The sequence below is a fragment of the Neolamprologus brichardi genome, chromosome 3, assembly GCF_056152115.1.
Source record: "Neolamprologus brichardi isolate AB-2024 chromosome 3, ASM5615211v1, whole genome shotgun sequence".
Taxonomy (NCBI): domain Eukaryota; kingdom Metazoa; phylum Chordata; class Actinopteri; order Cichliformes; family Cichlidae; genus Neolamprologus; species Neolamprologus brichardi.
Window position 1 is genome coordinate 13878060 of NC_142106.1, and position 14441 is coordinate 13892500.

The window sequence follows — 14441 nt, forward strand, 5'->3', positions numbered from 1 at the left end:
GGCCATTTAGAGTGAGTGCCCCACCCCCCGGATAACTAACAGGAACTGTGTTGTTCCTCTTCTGAGAACTGACTTTACAAGAAGAGAAACAAAGAAAGTCCCACTGATTAAAACTAGTCTGATTACATTGTTCAGATCATAAATTATCTTTAGATTCTTTCTTTGAATTATAAATGACAAGATGGCAAGAGTACAATCTGTTCTTTTAAACGTCACTTTCTCAAATGTAAAAGACAGAAGCATGTATGTTTGGGATGAGTGGAGTTGAACTCGTTCTGAACTAACGGCCAGGTGCTGTGCAAGTTATATTTTAATTTTTTTATGACACAATGTCATTAAAGACAGTGTCTTTGCCATCAGTTTACCATTAGGTCGTAGTGTTTTACAGGACTTTGTAAAACTGTAAAGGCTGTTTTACAGATGGATCATGGAAAAAACATGACTATTATAAAAAAATATATGTTTTAATATCAGATATAAAGAAAAAGGTCAGAATGAAAAACTTGACCAGAATTTTTTAAATAATATCTAAAGATTTGTATAAGGGAATATTAAATGTATATCTTTAGCCCTTTAGTGCTGCAGTGCCTGGTGAAAAACATACAGAAACAAAAGGCCAAACTGAGCTCAGTTTGTTGGGACTATTTTTAGACTTGATCAGCAGGATTCTTGTAATAGCAGGAGCATGACTTCATTTCTAAAGAAATAAAGGCAAACCCTTTCTGTTTCTGTAATGCACAAGGAATTTTCTTTGAGCTCTGTCGTAATTATTTGTCACTTTGTGCCTTTTGCTGTTGATCTGTCCACACATCAACTGTTTGCAACATGATTTAAAAAGTCTGCCTTATTTTCTGTTAATAAACAAAGGAAATAAGAGAAACCTTATATCATACTGAAGAGGAACTGCTTTGTTCTCCCTTAAACCCAGCACTGAATCAAGCTGTGGTAGGAACAAACTGCAAAGTACAACTCCTGCACCTTATAATAAGAGCTTCATTTTGTTGTCTCTAATTACATGAGCAGGCCCAGACTAGCCAGGAGGATTATTATCAGGTGACACGCAAGGATGTTTAAAAAAAAAGCTCTAAGGATTAACTGGGTAGATAATGAATGGGTATCTGTGTTTTTCCATCTGTGGTTACTTGGAGCAAAGCCCAGAGGGTGTGTTGCATGTACTTTAGTGCTGTTTCAACAAGATACTGGGTGTGTACCAACAGGATCAGTTACACAATGAATAGCTTTTGTGATCATTTCTGGAGAAAGAAAACCAAAAGCAAATATTATTTTCAAAATGTGAAATGTAATTTATTCTCTACATTGTAAAAATAAAAATGTTTATGCAAATATCCATCTAGAAAAAAAGCTTTTCTTTAAGTTATTGTGTTAAAGGATATACATCAAAAATACACAAAAAAAACCCAAGCAAGTTTCACAAAAAATCTACTTTTAGATCACTTATTAAATGTAAAGATTAGTTGATTAATGCACGTTTCACTCTGTGCTTGTAATAAAGCCTGAACCAAAACGTCTGATAGAAGAAAATGTACTACATTTATTTTTAAATTTTTAAATGAGTAAATAAAGCACTTGACAACAGCAGGGGATGAGTACAGGAGTTCCACCAGTCCCAACTACAGAAGAAAACCAGAGTTCTTGTATTTTATAAGTGGTTTAAAAGTAGATTAGTTTTGTCTGATCTGTTAAAGATAAAGTTTCGCAGGTAGGTACCTCTCTTTGATATTTTTATCACAAATATCCACAAAAGCATTTGTCTGCACCTATGTTTAAGGGCTCAGTTAAAGAGCTCTCATTCTTTTTTATTTTTAGTTGGTTTATACTAGAGATGGCACGATACCACTTTTTTATGTCCGATACCGATACCGATATCATAAATTCGGATATCTGCCGATACCGATATGAATCCGATATAGTGTGTTTTTTAATCAACAAAACGTTGTTTTTTTTAATATCTTGCTGCATTTTGTATAAGTTACTCAAGTTTAAATAAATAACAACACTAAAGTTATTCTGTTATAGCTGTATGTAAAAAATACACTGCGCCCAAAATATTTCATAGTTCAGCAATACTGATCAATCTAATAAAGTTAAACCTGCACCATCCTCCCTATTCTGGTATTTTAAAGAGTACTTAGAAGAAATTTTAAGCAACCTAACTAATAGGGTTGTCATGATGCTTAATCGATGTAATCAAATTTAATTTGATGCAGGGGGAAAATGCACAAAAATAAATTCTTTTTCAAGAATAATTAAATAGATTCAACATCTTTCTTCAACAGAATTGCAGACTGCACAGATGGTATCTTCCCAAAGGAAAAAGTAGTATAGCTTACTAGGGTATATTAGACTTAATAGTTACTATATACAGTAATGGACTTCTATATATTTTACACAAGATTAAAACTTTGGGTGTAAGAGTCAGATAATTATTTATTAAAAGCTCGACATTTTAAATGAGAATAAGAAAGAAAAGTATGTCTTTGTGCCCCCTTTTCCCTGTTCATGCCCTACCGGCCCCCCTGGCTAAACTTTGCTAGATCCGCCCCTGCACAGTTACCAGCCGTCAGCTACGTAGAAAAAGATCCTGGTGTAGAAAGTAATAATAAATAAATTCTAACAACAGCTTATCAAGCTTAAACGTGCTGCTGTTGTTCAGCCGCTGGTTTCCTCTTTCTGGTGAGAAGTGGGCCAAAAACAAAGAAGAGAGACGGACTCGCGACAGAAAAGCCGATCAGCTGATCATTAAGCAGGAGAGAGAGAGAGAGAGAGAGAGAGAGAGAGAGAGAAGAGGCAGTCGCTCCAGGTATCGGTTGTTAAGCTTAACGTGGGAATGCTTTACAGACAGTCAGAGATGAACTTACACACTTGCTTTACTTCTCTCTGGGAAAACTTCCTCGGAGATGAAATGCTGGTTTAGAGAGGCTACAAATACACACAGCTGCTCTATCACGTGATGCATACTGCTGCTATGTGCTATGGTTAAGAGCCGAGTTACACCGTGTAGCAAGCTTTGTGAGGTGCTTTTTTGATATTTAATGGATCGGATTACATTTTTTATTTCTCGCCGATATCCGATCCAGTAATTTGGGTCAGTATCGGACCGATACCGATACGTAATATCGGATCGGTCCATCTCTAGTTTATACAACTAGAAGTCACACAAGACACATGATTTACTCAGTCCATCACTTTTTTTGTTGAGCTGCTCTTAGTCTGGCTCATCACCTGGAACTTGTTTGTCAACTGAACGCTCCAGGATTTGAGCACACAAGCCTCTCCACCACGACAAGGTAGCAGCTTGAGGAGGGGAATAATACTGTTGGTGCAGACATGAGGAATAGCTAAATCTACTGTCGTTAATTTTGTTTCAGCTGAACATATCGTCACATATTTCCTTATTTTTTTGAAGATTTTTGGGTTCCCTTGGTTTCCACCATATTTATAGTTGAAATTAATGGGAACCCTGAAACATGTTGATACTGTTGCTTTAGATTTCCCTGTTGTAACGACGGTGGATGATAATACAAGATCCTCTGGTTTGTCTGCTGTGACATAAAAATTGTCAAGTGCAATATTTCATGCCAGCTGCGTGTCAGTTGCTTTATCACGAGTAGGATAGAAATACTTGGTCAAAATAGTGGCCAAAATACAAACTACACAAATAAATGATAAAGATGCTATCAGTGGAAAATGTCCTCTTCTCAGTCCAACAGATCCATCCTCCTTCCCTCCATCCTCTGTGTCTCCTCCTGTCTGACCTGCAGGTGAGAAACAGGTGTGAGGTGTCAGCTGTCAGGTAGGTGATGAGTGAAGAACAGAACAGAATCCATTTCCTCTTCAAACTGCTGTCAGACATTATCTACTGCACTCTGATCACATCACTCAGACCAGCTGCTTTCTACAAAGTCTCATCAACAACATCTTTAGAAACAAACATCAACAACCAGGAAGCAGCTTCACCTCTGATCACACACACACTCAACTCTACTCACTCACCTGGAGGATCAACTCTCAGGTAGATGATGCCGCTGGGGGGAGTCTTCAGGAAAGCTCTCTTCCTGCGGTTTGCTCCATTTTTTGTTCCACTCATGATGACACGACACTCGTAAGTTCCAGCATCATTCTTCGTCACATTCTTCAGAATCAAAGAAACGTTTCCATCCTTCATATGTCTGTCCTCCAGATCCACCCGGTTCTTAAAAGATGGATGCTGATTGGTTGGGTCAATGTGCCCATCCCGGTACAAAAAGACATATTTTTCCTTCAGGTCAGCTCTGCTCCACTCTACAACTATGATGTTGTTGCTGTTTGGAGCTTGACATTCAACAATGACATTCTGTCCAGATTCAGCTGTGATGGTTTTCTGGCCTGAAAAGGAAACAACACAGAGCAGATAGGTTAAAAGTCAATGTACAACTGTTCACTTCTGCAGCAACCAATCAGAGGAAAGAAACTTCTACCACATACAACCACAAAATAAATTATTCTCACAGACACAAAACAATCACCATTCATGAGTTCCAAATCAGTTTGAGGTGACTCTTGGTGAACCTTTAACATCCATGTAAAACCCAGAAGAGAATAATAATGATAAAGCATATATAAAAACATCAAGCTTCTTTATTGTGTTAATAAAGTTTATTTACAGTGAAGTGAAATTTTGATTCGTTTTCAAATGGTAAATATTTCTGAATATATCACATTTAACAGTGTGTACACAATCTATTCATAAAATATTCAGAACCCTTTATGTGAAAATCGTGTTGAAGACACATTTTAAATCAATCTCCCTGACCCATTTAGAATTTATAAACCACAATGTTAAAGCAAAAACATTCATTTTTTAAGTTTTAAAAATCAAAAATGTAAAACTAGAACACAATAGCATGAAGACAACGTTAAAGATGAAGGTTATTTCAACTGTTAGGATTCCGGATGCTGTGAACGTACTGCAAATATACACCCAGCTCACCTTCAGAGGCAGCTGAACGTAGAATAGAGACAAACAACCAAATCCAACAAAGTGACAACGATATTGAAGAAGCCATTTGCGCTCTGAGTTGGACGAAATATAAAGAAACAGGGTGCTTCAGCCGATTTGACTTTTTCGTTTTGCCTACATAGTGGGTGTTCGTCCTTCAGCTCGTTTTTAAAGCTAAGACCAGACCACACCCACGAACAGTGACGCGGTATTCTTCCTGTCGAAACAGCCCGATTACAATAACTGAACATTGGAAGAGCGGGTGTTGATGTTGTGTTTCATGAGATGTCGTCAGATCGCCTATAAACTGTACAATATAGATCAGATTAACGCAATCTACAATGTAAATAGTCGTGGAAATACAGAAAAAACAATCAATGAGAAGATGTGTCCAGCTTATTGTCAGTGAAGACAGAATGAATAAAAATGCATTTTTTCCGCTTTTACTTTTGTCCAACAACAGGAATTTGGACTTTGGTAACAAAAGACGAAATGTGGTAAATTAACAGAATAAAAAGACATAAATACGGCAGTGCCCTATGGATTCCCCAGCAGGTCACGGCAGGTCAGGCTGGATGCTGGAATACACAAAGGATCTCACAATTTATCCCATACACACAGAAGATGACTGCCCTGTGCTGCACATGCAGGTCTCATACATCATCTGCGATTCCTTTCCAAAAATATTACCTTCATGATAATCAGGTTTCACATACAACGATCGAAAAACACAGGAAGTCAGAATATGTGTTTCAGCTAAATTTTGGGAAAACTGCAGCCAACTTTTAAGCGCTGCCCTCTGGTGATCAAAATATGCAATTACACAAATCAACATTCAAATGAACAGAAATGACATTAACATATTAAAATAAACAAAACATGCAGATAACGAAAAAATAGCACAAACAATAAAATAAAATTATTCAGTAACACTGTTATGATAATATGCAGAGAAATGAACATTTAAGACCTCTGTTCATCGTTTCATTAAACGAATATGTGTATTTAACTGAAATGGAAAATATCATTAAAAATGTACCACTCAGCTGCATGTGTGTGTGTGTGTGTGTGTGTGTGTAGAGGGGGGGGGGGGGGGGGGGCACCTGGACCAAGCTACTCAGATCAGTAGATTAAGCTATATTCTAAATTTTTCAACATAAGAATTGAATGCTTAAAGCTTAAAGGCTGTACAAGGGAGAGTATTTGCATCCATAACACAGTTGTTTAGAAAGAAGCATAAGACAGTAACAGGCAAATTCTGCGAATTGCAAATTTAACAAATTCAGCAAAAATTGTCATGTAGGGTGCTGCGGCAGGCAGTAGGAGGAGGACTCAAATGCAGGACTTGAAATGAAAGGTTTAACTGACGGAGGCAGCTTTAATGGCTGTGCAAAAGTCAATGCAAGAAAACATATCCAAAAACTCGAAAAACACAGCAAATCCTTGTGTTTTAACCACAGAAATACAAATGCTATGTAATTAGCTCCCCTCGCTAGACAGGCATTTTCGTCCATGCCAACAGGATGACGCTAGTAATCAATTTAGTCCACTCCTCAGTTTGTCTAGATCCAGCAGTTTTTATTTTTGTAATTTGCTTTATTTTTATTTTTTTAACCTTGCCTATCTGTTACAGTTTTTTGGCCTTCACGACACCAGAAATTGTATTAAACTCCTATATGAAAGCACATGTAAATTTAAAGGCTAAGAGGTTAAAAGGTTTGTCAGTTGTTGTTTTTTTGTTAAATGACTAAACTTACAAAGAAGAAAAACAACTTTTGGAGCAAACTTTGACAGAGATCTGGAGAAAAAAATACACCCCCGAGAAGGAGGTAAGTGACGGACAAGGTAGCGACTCACGTTGTAACTGACGTCAGACGCCGGAAATTTTTGCAGAAAATTAAAGCGAATAGTAGTTTAGAATTGAACAAAGTTTCTTTAAGCTTCAGTATTACCAAATATACTAATAAATTGTCATATAACTAACAACATCTGTCCTGTAATCTCTAACACCCCGGAGGACAACGGGGAGAGTTTAGACGCTCTCCAAGAATACATCGACCGCTGTTTCTAATATTTAGTCATGAAGAAGGCTCAGAGTGCATCTTCCCTGGCCAAAATTGAGACACCGTCATCGAATAGATGTCGCCCGGCAGACTCCCCCGGCACAACATCGCCTGCCGGCAAAGACATTGCAGACATCCTGGAGTCAATCGACAAGCGATTGTCCAGTTTCGATGCGAGGCTGTCCCTGGTGGAGATTTTACACCGGGAATTTAAATCTCTGCGAGAATCCCTGGAGTTCAGCCAGCAGCAGGTGGAAACGCTTGCTGCTGAAAATGCCACGCTACGGGAGTCGGTCAAATCTCTCACCGATAACGTGACCCAGCTAAACATAGAAAATAAAAAAATAAAAGAGTCCGTTATCGATCTACAAGCCCGTAGCATGAGAGATAATCTTGTGTTTTCTGGTATTCCAGAATCTGCCGGAGAGGACAGATTCTGGAATACCAGACGCGGAGGCAACGGTGAAAAGCTTCATTAAAACCCACCTGAAGCTGCCGGAGGACACGGTGAAGAACATCGTCTTCGATAGGGTGCATTGCCTCGGCCCCATTCGGGCTACGGCCAGGAGACCACTTCCTATCGTGGCCAAATTCAGCCACTTCAAACAAAAGGAACATGTGAAAAGCCGCGGCAGGGAATTAAAAGGAACGGACTTCAGTGTGAACGACCAGTTCCCCAAAGAGATCCTGGAACGACGCAGGGTCCTCTTCCCAATCCGACGCAGCCTCATCCAGAAGGGCTCCCCCGCTGTCATCACTGTGGACTGGCTGTACGTGGACGACCGCTCCACCGCGACCCCGACATCACTCCGTGGCTGTATTAACTTCACACCAGATAAGAATCCGCTACACCCTTTCCCTATCCACTCACACTAACTTGCATTAACATCTGTTTAACTTACTGGTATCAAATCGCATCTTAAGTGTGATATCATAGCAGAATTAACACCATCACTCTCCGTCAGTGATTGAATTGGAATGTTTCCAGGTTTTTGTTTTTGTTTTTTGTTTTTTTGTTTTGTTTTGTTTTTTGTTTTTTGTTTTTTTTTTTTTGGGGGGGGGGGGGGGTTCCTTCTCGTTTTTTTTTCTCTCTTTTCCCCCTCTTGTTTTTATGCTGCTCACCCTTGTCCTTGGTTTCTTTATTTATTTCTTTCACTGCTTCGATCACCTGCTTCCACACTCATCTACAAACAACATCATTTATTTCGACACATACGCACAGCGCGATCACGCACAATCATGCGCTCAACGGCAGCACATTTACATCACTCAGACAGTGCACACAGACCTATGGGATACACACATAAGCTAAGCCTACTCATATTGGTAAATATGCAAACACAAAGTCAGACTCAGGGAGCATCTCGCCACACATTTTCTCTCTCTCTCCTTCTCTTTATTTATGAACAAGTGATGTATTCTCTCCACCTGTCTAAGCGACGCACACAGCATACACCCCTAGTTATACACAGACATCTATGGGCACACTGAGGTTCGTTACATGGAATGTAAATGGAGCTGGCTCCAGAGAAAAGAGGTTAAAAATATTTAACCAACTCAAAAAACTACAGGCAGATGTTGTCTTTTTACAACAGACCCACAGACCTCTTAGAGGTTCGAATGAACTTAAACCACCTGAGTTTCCTAATGTGTTCTCAGCCTGTTATAATTCTAGACAAAGGGGAGTAGCAATTCTGATACATAAAAATATTAATTTCACAGTACTCGATACAGTTATAGATCCAGAGGGCAGATTCTTAATCATTAAACTATCTATACTTGATAAAAAGCTATGTATTGTAAGTGTATATGGTCCAAATGTTGATGATCCCTCATTCTTTCATGTTTTTTTCAGTGCACTATCTGAACACTTAGATGGCACACTTGTGCTTGGAGGCGACCTCAACCTTGGACTGAATGAAGAAATGGATAGGCTCAATACAGCAGGAACTCAGTGTAATTGGCAGTCCACAAATATAATCAAACAGTATATGAGCGACTATGGTCTTTGCGATGCATGGCGCTCCCTTCACCCCACCAGTAAGGAATATACTTTTTTCTCACACGTTTGTCACTCCTACTCTCGTCTGGATTATTTTTTGGTCAGCAGCTCACTGCTGAGTGACATTGCAGACACTGAGATTCACCCTATAGCTGTCAGCGATCATGGTCCTGTACAGTGGCGGTCCTGGCCTGTTAGGCGCCCTGGGCGAACCCCCCCTCTGGCGCCCCCCCCCCCCCCCCCCCCCCCCACACACACACACACACACACACACATGAAGAGGGAGAGAGTATGCAAACGTATGCAAACGGCTACTAAACAGACATCATACTTCGTCATACAATGAGAACAGGACAAATCAACAATTGACACTGACTAATTAATATTATATTATTGTATATATTGTTTGGAGTTTAGTCTGTTACTGTTACTATTTTTACCATTTCTTCTTGGAGGAACTGTAACCCACGTAATTTCCTTAGGGATTAAGAAAGTATCCTGATCCTTAATGTTTTAGGATACATGACCTGCCATTATCCAATGACACATCTGCTTATCTGTGTCTTTTGCTCGTTCCTCCTTGTAGGAGCCATAATTAAATGTATTGAATTTTAATGATGACTGGGTTTTCATTTGTTTGGTTGCTATGGTGATGTGTAACGGGAGTCACGTGGGTGCTAGCTGCGACATTAAGAGGGCGTTGTCAGTCTGTCTTTCACTGGTTTGATTTTGACAGAGAGGAGGGCTGGGTAGCCGTAGTTTTTGTTGACCGCAGCACAACGAGTTTCCCCTTGTTGCATTAGAGCCTGTGATGTTTTAAGAGTTTGAATCGCGAGCCGATCACATTGCTCTGTAAACTTTTCAAGCACTTTAATAAACAAGCAAGCAATTCCACCTCTGGCATTATTGCGTAAAGTTGACAGGCAAATAGGCAGGCTCAGTCCCCGGCCTCTAGCGACTGTGGAAGTCGCTACACTCCTCTTCTTTTCTCTTTTTTTAAACTTTAAAAACGAGTTGTGTGTGAGACTTTAAATAAACAAAATATAAAATATACATTTTAAATTGTTATTGAGCCCTTCACCCCGAGTCCTAAAGTGTATATTAATTTTTTTTACTCTTAAATATTTATTGTTTGTTTTCTTGCACTGCTGTAACTGGAGCCTCGTCGTCTCGTCTCTCTATATACTGGACTGTATGTAGCGGAGATGACAATAAAGTTTACTTTGACTTCAGCAGGGAGCTGGCGCACCGAGGGCTCTCGCGCTCACTTTTCGTGTATAGAATTTTGAAAAAACATCGGTGCAAATCAAGTCTGTATCATGATATCTGGTGTTTTTGTGTTTGTTGTTTGTTTTTATTTTTGTTTTATTTTGAGAGTTGGTAATTTTTGCTGCTCCAGCCAGCCCTCTCATCCCTGTGCCTCAAGCAGCAGGCGCACCTCGCAAACGGAGGGCGCCCTTACTCCCATGGGCGATAGAAAATCGATCGGTGCCTATGCCATTCCCAATATGGGCTCGCATGATGTCGGGGCAGCATGAGTACAAGCAATTTTTTTTTTTTACCGATGCCTGTGATGCCGCCCCCACCACGATGCCGCCCCGGGCAACCGCCCGTGTCGCCTGTATCTAAAACCGCTACTGGTCCTGTATCTTTAACACTAATGCACAAGAATAATACTACACCAAGTAAAAACTGGAGATTTAATACATCACTACTTAAAGATGAAGACTTTATTAAATATTTTAAAAAAGAGTGGACTTCATATTTAGACTATAATGACACTCCCGGAACATCAGCTTCTGTTCTATGGGAAGCTGGGAAAGCTGTGATGAGAGGTAAAATAATTTCTTTCTCATCACATAAAAAGAAAAAAGAAAACAAAAATATTCAGGAATTAGAAAAAAACATCTAATCCCTAGAAGAAGCCTACGTCCCACCAAGATCAGGAAACATTGAACAAAATACGCAAAACAAAACTAGAATTAAATGAGATAATTGATAAAAAAATAATAATAATTCTTAGTACAAAGACTATGCTTACAAAATTATGAACATGGTAATAAATCATATTGCAATTTCTAGCAAACCAGCTAAAAATATAATAAAGAAAAAACAACTATATCTGCTGTTCAAGATTCATCTGGGAACACAATATATGAACCGAAACAAATAAACAACATTTTCAGGGATTTCTATAAAACGTTGTATTCACCACAAATAAACCCATCTAAAAAGGAAATTGATCAGTTTTTAGACAACATAACTCTCCCAAAATTATTAGACACTCAAGCAATGGCACTGGATTCGCCACTGACCCCAGGTGAACTCCAGGAAGCCCTGATAAGTATGCCCAATAATAAGGCTCCAGGTCCAGACGGCTTTCCTGCAGAATTCTACAAAGAATTCTGGACGATTCTGGCACCAGTTTTCTACAGAACGTTTACTTAATTTGATAGACTACTCATACAGTAAAAACCTTGAAACTACAATATTTTCTTTAGATGCAGAAAAAGCATTTGACAGAGTTAACTGGAAATTTCTGTTTGCAACTTTACACAAATTTGGTTTTGGATCCTCTTTCATTAACTGCTTAAAAATATTATATAATTCCCCAACAGCTTGTGTCAGAACAAATGACCAAAAATCCTCCAGCTTCTGTCTCCTGAGGGGCACCAGGCAGGGATGCCCACTCTCCCCTTCACTGTTTGCAATTTTTATTGAACTACTAGCAGCAGCATTTAGACAGAATTCAGCAATTAAGGGCATAAAATGCAAGAACGTGGAACATAAAATCAGCCTTTATGCGGACGATTAATTGCTCCTTCCATAATTCCTCTTCTACACCACTGCAATCGGGAAATAAAAAAAATATTTAGGTATTAATGTTTCTCCCAAGCTTGCAGATCTAAATTAAACCATATCCCACTTTTAACGAAAGTAGAAGGTGATCTGGCTAGATAGAAATGTTTACCCTTATCACTCATGGGAAGGGTTTCCGCTATAAAAATGATGGTCTTACCAAAAATAAATTATTTATTCTCAATGATCCCAACTAAACCGCCACAAGATTGGTTCAGATCTCTAGATTCATACTTGGACATGTATGTGTGTGTATGTGTGGAGGTTTATTTTTCCAAAGCTTTGGAAAAATAAACCTCCACGTATAAGCTTAAAAACACTACAAAAGACCAAGGATAAAGGAGGATTAGAACTACCTAACTTTCAGCACTACTTCTTAGCCAACAGGCTTCAGTTTATCTCAGGATGGCTAAAACATACCCTCTTAGATGAACCTTGGCTAGATGTAGAACAAGCACTTTGCAATAATCTAGAGATTTCAGATCTACCATTTATCAGCTCAAACATCCAACGACATGAATGCTTCAAAAGCGTTAACATCAGCTCTTCTCTGACAGCATGGTGGGAGTTTCTAAAATTGACGGAGTCTTCATTAATCCCATGCAAACGTACACCTATCTGGAACAACCCTGACATATTACAAAACAATAATATGATAAACTTTTCAGATTGGAGTGGTAAAGGAATCAAATATTTAGAACATATATTAGAAGAAGAAGAACAGAATTTATTCCATTTGACAGACTAGTTACACAATATGGGATCAACAAGAAAAGATTTTTAGAATATCAACAAATTAAATCCATAGTAAAAAAGAAAGTCAAACCGGGTCAAGTTGAACTACAAACACTATCAAGTGTGGTTCAATTTCTTACTCTTAAAACCCCAAAATTACTTTCCAAAATATACAGAATGCTTTCTAAAACAGATGAATCAATATCACTTCCTGTTGCAAAATGGGAAGCGGATTTATCAGTTAACTTAGACCAAAACTTCTGGTCTCAGATTTGCGTAAAAACCTTTCATCCAATTAGAAATCCCAGTCTTCAATTAATTCAATACAAAATACCACATAGAGTGCACTATACAGGTCATCAGATCTTCAAGATGGGCTTTACGTCTACCAACAACTGCTCACACTGCCAAACCAACTCACCGGACAATTATATCCACGCTCTTTGGTTCTGTCCACCAGTTCTGAAGTTTTGGCGCAAGATATGTGAAGACTTATCGAAGTGTCTGAAATGTAACATTCCAACTTCCCCCTTAGTGTGTTTGTTGGGCAGCTTAAATAATGTCACTACAGATAAGAATATAGCCCATATGGTTTTCACTGCCCTATGCATAGCCAAGAAAACAGTCCTCATGAACTGGAAAAATAAAAACAACCTTAATTCTAACCAATATAGAAATTATCTATTAGATTACATTAGTCTCGATACAGCCTCTGCCACCACATCAGATCAATTGCTCTGGGCTCTTTTGATCAGCTCCATCACCTAGTGGGGGTGGGGGGGTCATAGTTTGGTCCCACCTTTGCTGTTGTGATTGGTGTGGGGGTAGGGACAGGCTTAGGACGTCGGGGGATTCCCCAGGAACATCTTCCTTGGAGGGCTCAACCCGGGGTTGAGCCCTATTAAGGGCTCTGTTGGCTCTTAGGTGACGGTTTCCTCGTGGCTGCATGCAGCGGGGCTAGGAGAGGGTCTGCTGACGGACGTGGGTTACTGATCTGGTAGCCTGGCTGCCCCTGGGTGGGTCCGGGACAGGCGTGAGGTTCTGGGGCCCCCCGGCTCTGGCCTGGGGCCCTGGCCGGGCCTCGGGGGCTTGGGTCCTGGTTGGTGTGTTGCCGGGGTTGTGGGTGGGTGGGTGTACGGGGGCCCAGCCCTGGCGCAGGGTGCCGCCAGTGCATTGAGCCACCTGGGGGGCTCTTTGACTGGTGGGGGAGGTTGTTACATCTTGCAGGAGCTTTCCTCTCTTCAGGAACTCACTCTGCAGGAGGGGGAGATACAGGAGAGGTGGAGGAAGATCTCAGCCTGGGCGTCTATTGTCTCGTGTAGTCTGGAAGATGAGTGGATGAAGGGGTGGGTGCAGTTTTCTCTGTGGTGGGGTCGGGTGGGCTGTCCCGGGCTGTGTGGGGCCAGGCGGTGCTGCTGAACTGGGCCCCGGTCCGGATGGGCCTGGGCCCCCTTTCCCTGGCGGGTTGCGGAGTATGGGGGTGCCTACTGGGGTCAGCGGGGGAGCTGGCCCCAGGGAGGGGTCACTTGCCCCTCCCTTCCTTCCCTCCCCATCTCCAGCTGCCTCCCTCTTCCCGCTCCACCACAATCACCCACACATGCAGGGCCTTGGGGTAAAGGTGTGTCACCAGGGTGCAGAGGAGGTAACCCCCCCCCCGTCCCTTCTGGCTGCCTGTGCCTCAATTTTATCTCACAACTTAGACATTCACATTACTCACACTCTCATAACACATACATATAGGATCTTGGGGGTGGGCACGCTACACGGAATCCAAATTACCATC

General features: G+C 40.4%; 3 protein-coding genes across 3 annotated transcripts in view; 1 reads left to right on the forward strand and 2 right to left on the reverse strand.

The window, feature by feature from the left end:
* Nucleotides 1–14441, forward strand: part of LOC148103569 (uncharacterized) — a 126586-nt gene that overhangs the window by 100854 nt on the left and 11291 nt on the right. The window lies entirely within an intron of this gene.
* The window catches only part of LOC118455767 (Fc receptor-like protein 4), a 103876-nt gene that overhangs the window by 37899 nt on the left and 51536 nt on the right, over nt 1–14441 (reverse strand). The window lies entirely within an intron of this gene.
* Nucleotides 3595–4920, reverse strand: LOC148103572 (ICOS ligand-like; the record flags this gene model as incomplete). The annotated part of the gene is made up of 3 exons (XM_087839503.1): nt 3595–3776; nt 4015–4397; nt 4877–4920. Coding segments are annotated over 3 exons (609 nt in total), but the record flags the coding sequence as incomplete, so codon positions are not given.